At 57.9% G+C, this 5,969-nt stretch overlaps 2 protein-coding genes across 2 annotated transcripts in view; both read left to right on the top strand.

Moving 5' to 3' along the window:
* Positions 1-2,616, top strand: part of LOC102374339 (blue-sensitive opsin-like) — a 4,336-nt gene extending 1,720 nt beyond the window's left edge. The window contains exons 3-5 of the mRNA XM_025213672.1: positions 1-167; positions 1,542-1,781; positions 2,488-2,616. Coding sequence (XP_025069457.1) covers positions 1-167; positions 1,542-1,781; positions 2,488-2,616 — 536 coding nt within the window. The remainder of the gene's footprint in view (positions 168-1,541; positions 1,782-2,487) is intronic.
* A 3,223-nt stretch (positions 2,617-5,839) lies between these two features.
* OPN1LW (opsin 1, long wave sensitive) overlaps positions 5,840-5,969 on the top strand; it is a 3,737-nt gene continuing 3,607 nt past the window's right edge. Inside the window, exon 1 of the mRNA XM_006032034.1 lies at positions 5,840-5,942. Coding sequence (XP_006032096.1) covers positions 5,840-5,942 — 103 coding nt within the window. The remainder of the gene's footprint in view (positions 5,943-5,969) is intronic.

Raw genomic sequence — 5,969 nt, 5'->3', positions numbered from 1 at the left:
GGTTTATCCCAGAGGGGCTGCAGTGCTCATGTGGACCCGACTGGTACACAACCAACAACAAGTGGAACAACGAGTCCTACGTGCTCTTCCTCTTCTGCTTCTGCTTCGGTCTCCCCCTTGCCACCATCATCTTCTCCTATGGCCGCCTGCTGCTCACCCTGCGTGCTGTGAGTCCCCTCGGGGATCCCCCAGTGCAACCTGGGATCACGGGTTGATAGCAGGCTGCAGGTCAGGAGTAGGGGTCATGAAAGGACTGTGGGTTGGGGTGGGTTAGGAGTGAAGACCACTGGGAGGTATGAGGGGGCTGTGGGTCAGGAGTGAGGGGCACAGTGGGGGTCAGGAATGTGACCAGGTCAGGACTGCAGGTCAGGAGTGAGGGGCACTGTGGGTCTGAGGAGGGTAGGACAACATGGGGGCTGAAAGGCTGAAGGCATTACTGCCACCCTTGGGGGACATGTGGAAGCAAGGGCTGACAGGAGTAGGGGATGGAGGGTCTGTGGATCAGGAGTCATGGGCACTGTGGGGGAATGGTGGGGTTACAGGGTGGGAGTGAGGAACAGTATGGGACTAGGTTTGGGGCTGCAGGTCAGTGGGTCCATGGGGCTATGATGGGAGGATGGCAGGTTGGAAGTGAGGAGCACAGTGGGGCTGCAGGTCTCCCCCACTGGACACCCAGATCCCTCCATCCCTCCTCACTGATCTGTGGGGACCCCCATCCCTCCTGCCCCCCACCACTCCCCAGGTACCCCCCACTGCATTTTGACACCCTCTTCTCTCCCACTCCCCAGGATCCCCATGTTCTCACTCCTGCCCCCATCACAACTTGCCCCCCACAATGTTCGTGAGGACTCCGCATAGCCTCTACACCACTCCATTAGTTCCTGAGGATCCCCAGCCTCCCCACTGACTTCCTCTCCCACCTGGGCCAGGGGTGGGTCAGCAACACGTGGGTAGTGCAGGCTGGGCTGGGGCTGATTTATTGGGGGGGGGGTCACACCCACTCCTGCTGCATTGCAGTAGGTCCCACTGATATCACCACCCCCCTGAGTTAGTGTAGATCACATCAGTATGGCTGCCCACCTTCTGGGAATGGATGTGGCTCCCACCAATATGGCCACTGACCCCTCAGGAATGAGGGTGTGGCCCACCGATATGGCTGCTCCCCTGCATTAGCATGGGTTCTACTAATACAGCCACCCACCTTCCAGGAATGAATCTGGATCCCACCAATATGGCCACCCCTTACTGGGATATGGCAGCCTTAGCAGGCTTCATCCATGCTTTAGATTCTGGGCAGTAAAATGGAGGCTCCCAGGGGGTCCCCATAGGCTGGGGGATCTCTATAGGTTTGGGGGAATCCCATTGGGCTGGGGGGTCCCTTTGGGCTTTGGAGGTCCCCATGGAGCTGGGGGATCCCCAAAGGAGGGTCCCTATAGGCTTGGGGAGGGGCAGTTCCCTGTAGACTTGAGGGATCTGCATGGCTTTGGGGTCTCAGGGTCCTCCCACAGCACTAACCCCCACCCCTTCCCTGGCATGGGCAGGTGGCACGGCAGCAGGAGCAATCAGAGACGACACAGCGAGCTGAAAGAGAAGTCACACGCATGGTGGTCACCATGGTGCTGGGCTTCCTGGCCTGCTGGCTGCCCTATGCCAGCTTTGCCCTCTGGGTCATCACCCACCGAGGCCAGCCCTTCTCCCTGGCCCTGGCCTCACTGCCAGCTGTCTTCTCCAAGGCCTCCACTGTCTACAACCCCATCATATACGTCTTTATGAATAAGCAGGTGCATGGAGGGCAGGGTGAGGGTCTTCCTGGACTTTGCTGGGCTGGAGGGATGGGTCTATGGGGACAGGGGTGGGTCTTGGCCAACCAACTAGCCAAGTTGTTTTTTTACTGAGCCTTACCAGGCAGGAGGGGTTGATTTATGGGGGCTTGGGATGGGTCAGGTCTGGGCCAACTGGTTGGCCAAGTTTTTTACTGGGCTGGAGGGGTGGGTCTATGGGGGCCTGGGGTGGGTACTGGCCACCCAGCTGGCCATGGACTGTGAGGGAGCCAAGCTGGTTCTTTACTGCCTCTTTACTGGTTAGGGCTTTGGAAGGCTCTTAGCCAAGGGCTGGAGTGGTTGCTCTAGAGGGTCCTGGCCAACCAGTTGGCCAAATTGGTTCTTTACTAGTCTATAGTGGTTACATTAGAGGGGTCTTGGATGACCAATTGTCCAAGCTTTTTCTTTACTGGGCTTTACTGGTCAGGAGGGGTGGGTCTAGAGGGGCCTGGGATGGGTCTTGACCAAATGACTGGCCATGGAGTGTGATGGAGCCATACTGGGCTTTAGTGGTCTGCAGTGGTGGGTATACAGGAGCTTGGGAAGGCTCTTGGCCAACCAGTTGGGCTAGCTCGTTCTTTACAGGCCTTTACTTGGCTGGAGGAATTGCTTGAGGGGGTCTTGGCCCCCCAGCTGGCCCAGCTGACCCCTCCCCTGCCCCCTGCAGTTCCGGGCCTGCATGCTCAAGCTGATCTTCTGTGGGAAGAGCCCATTTGGGGAGGAGGACGAGACGTCCACTGCCTCCCAGTCCACCCAGATGTCCTCGACCTCCAGCAGCCAGGTGGCACCCGCCTAGCCCACCATGCCCTGTGGCTTCCATGGCGACCACTGGCACAGCCGGCCTGGCCTGCCACGGCTGCCTCACTTCTCCGGTGATATATCCCAGTATGCCCTACACCATCATGGCTGCTCATGCCAGCCAGATGTCCTACAATGCCCTGCGTTGTCACGGCAGTCCAAGTATCCCAGCATACACCACACTGGCCTGGCTGCCCTGCTGCTCTGGCTAGGTATCCCAGCATGCCTTGTGCCATCATGGCTGCCCATGCCAGCCAAGTGTCCCAGCATGCACCACACTGCCATGGCTTTCGCTATACTAGCATGCACTGCTGCATCAAAACAGTCACAGCAACCATGCTGCTCTGGGTACATAGTCCAGCATGTCCTGCACCATCATGGCCATCCATGCCAGTCAAGCAGCCCTGCATGCAATGCATGGCCATGGTCCCAGCTGTCCCAGCATGCACTGCTCCAGGAAGGTCCTTGCTCCTTCCCAGCATACCCTGGGGAACGGGGCACCTGCCACTCCCCAACCTGTGCTGGAGGGAGGAGGTCCTTACCTGGGAAAAGTCCCTTTCCCAGCAACACATGCAAACACACGCACAAATGTGTATGGAACATGCATGAACACATATGAACACACACACAAGCATGCAGGAACAAAGATCACGCATTAATTTGCAGGCACATATGAACATGCAAACATGCATGAGCATTCAGGCACATGTGTGACCATACAAATACATGCATTAATGTGTATGAACACAGACACGTGAGCATGCATGAACACAGACATATTGACCATGCAGAAACATGCATGAACATGCATGGAGAGACACACATGAACACAGAGGCATGCATAAACACACAGGCACAATGTCAACATGCATGAATGTGCAGACAGATGTGAACATGCAAACATGTAGGAACAGACACACATAAATAGAGACATACATGAACATACAGGCATTCATATGAATATGTATGAACACATACACACAGTGTTGTATATTGTAAATATCTTGAGCCTGGCAATTACCAGCATGCCCCCTGCTGTAACTGCTCCCCATACCACCTGTAACAGCCTCTACCCCCACACCCCCAGTGGTTATAATTACCCCTGGGCTCTAATTGCTCCCCCTGTGGCTGTAATGACTTCCATTGCTGTACCCCACCCCCGGGCAAATAAACCAGCACACTGGACCTGCAGCTGTGGCCTGGGGGCAGGATCTTTGTTACTGAGGTTCTAGGGGGGTCCCTCTGACATGTGAGGAGTCCCAGAGCCCTTTGGGAGGGCTCTGGGGCAGGCAGGGGTAGGGGCAGGGACAGGGCCAAGGGGGGCACATGGGGTTAGGGCCCCCAAGGGAGGAGACCCCAACCCCCACCCCCATGACACCTGGATCCCTCCCAGAAGCATCTCTAGCCCCTGACCCCCCCAGCCTTGCCCTGCCCTCATGTCTCACTGGCCTACCCACTGGTGCCCCAATGCCGCGCCCCTGTATTTGAAACTCAACCCCCACCCCCCACCCCCCACAGGGACCACTCAGCCCCTCCAATCCCCCCAGGGACCAGAAACAATCCCCAAAAGGGCTGATCCTGGTGGAGGGTAGGTCCCCCTCCCCAGTACTTGCTTGCCCTGTGTTGGGTTCTGGGGGTTTGGCTGCTCCTGGGAAGAAAAGAGAGAGACAGCTGGATGGTTGCAGGGGGTTGGGGGATGGAGCTGGTCCTGGGGCTTCACAGGAGAGACCCCAGTGCCAGTGGGAGGGGAGAGGGGGTGATCTGTGTGAGAAATGGTGGACTGCTGTGAATCACCTGCAGAACCCAGGCATCCAGGACACACACACACGGAAGTTGCTCACCTGTTATGCCCACATAACCTGCCCCCCCAGGGCACACCCCAGAATAAGCCTCATGCCCCACTGCTTCCCAACACACCTATAGAACCCAGGTGTCCAGGACACGCACACACACACATCCATGTGCACGTGTACCCACACACAGTACTCAGGCATCACACACACACACACACACACACACACACACACACACAAAACCTAGGTGTCCAGGACCCTCCCCCTCTGCACACAGTGAACCCAGATGTCCAACACACACACCAAGGCATCTGGTACACACAGACACACACACTCAGGTGTGCCATCCCCACACTGGGAACCCAGGTGTCCGGGCCATGCACCCACACAATTCAGATATCTGGGGACCACCCCCCCACACACACACACAGCATCACCCCCCGGGGATCCCAGGTGTCCAGATCACACCAACCCCTCTGAGACCAGCTCTGCCCCCACACCATGCCCACCAGTCCCATGGGGGTCCCCCTAACCCCACACTCCCTCTTTGTGAGGCCTTTTCCGGTGGGGGGTAGAATAATCCGAGGGCTAATCTGTCTAAAACAGGATTAGGAGGCGGAGGATTAGCCCAGGGTGGGAGGGGTTTGGGGGGGCCCCAATCCAGGCTGGGGGGGAATATCAGGGCCTCTTTCTTCAACTGGAGGGGTTGGGGGAGCTGCTGCTGCTGAGGGGATTGGGGGGGCCTATCCCAGGACTTGGGGGGGACGACTGTGATCACCATATTCTCCCCATTAATCCCCCCTTATTTGTGCTTTAAGACCTAATGACATGCAGCCAATTAAGGCTAATTAAGGAGGGTAGGAGGGGTCAGAGCCGCCCCCCCCCCCCACTCTGGTTCAATTTGGGGTCCCAGTTAGCATTGGAATGATGTAATTGGGGCTGGGGGGAAACTGGGGAGGAGCCCCTCCCCAGCCATGACGCACACCCCGCCTCCCCTCTGCCAGAGAGCCCAATTATGGGATCAGGGGGGAGGGCGGGTGCTAATCTGGGCTTCGAGGTTGGGGGGGCCCTATATAGAGGATGACAGGAGCAGGGCTTGGGCAGATGCTTGGGGGGGTGGGGCAGGACTGTGCCTGGGGGGTCTCTGTGTTGGGGTTGCTTGGGTCTCTGTGTAGGGGACAGGGGTCTCCGTGGGGCTGGGCTCTCTGTGTGGGGAGCCAGGATCTCTGTATAAGAGTCAGGGGTCTCTTTGGGGGTCAGAGGTCTCTGCATAGGGGCCAGGGGTTTTCTTGGGGATCTGTGTAGGGGCCAGGCCCTGTGTAGGGGTCTCTGTAGAGGTTAGGAATCTCTGTGTAGGGGTCAGGCCCTGTGTAGGGGCCTGTGTGGGGCTCAAGGTTCTCCCTCTGAAGGCCAGCAGTCAAGGGTGCCATGGCAGGGTGGGCAGGAGCTGTGGGGGCCCGGCGGTACCAGGAGGATGAGGAAACGACCCATGGCAGCATCTTTGTCTACACCAACAGCAACAACACGCGGGGTGAGCTGGGGAGCTTGGCGGAGGCAC

The sequence above is a fragment of the Alligator sinensis genome, unplaced genomic scaffold, assembly GCF_000455745.1.
Source record: "Alligator sinensis unplaced genomic scaffold, ASM45574v1 scaffold137_1, whole genome shotgun sequence".
In the NCBI taxonomy this organism is placed as follows: domain Eukaryota; kingdom Metazoa; phylum Chordata; order Crocodylia; family Alligatoridae; genus Alligator; species Alligator sinensis.
Note: the sequence above shows the minus strand (reverse complement) of the source record. Positions and strands in the feature narration are given on the sequence as shown.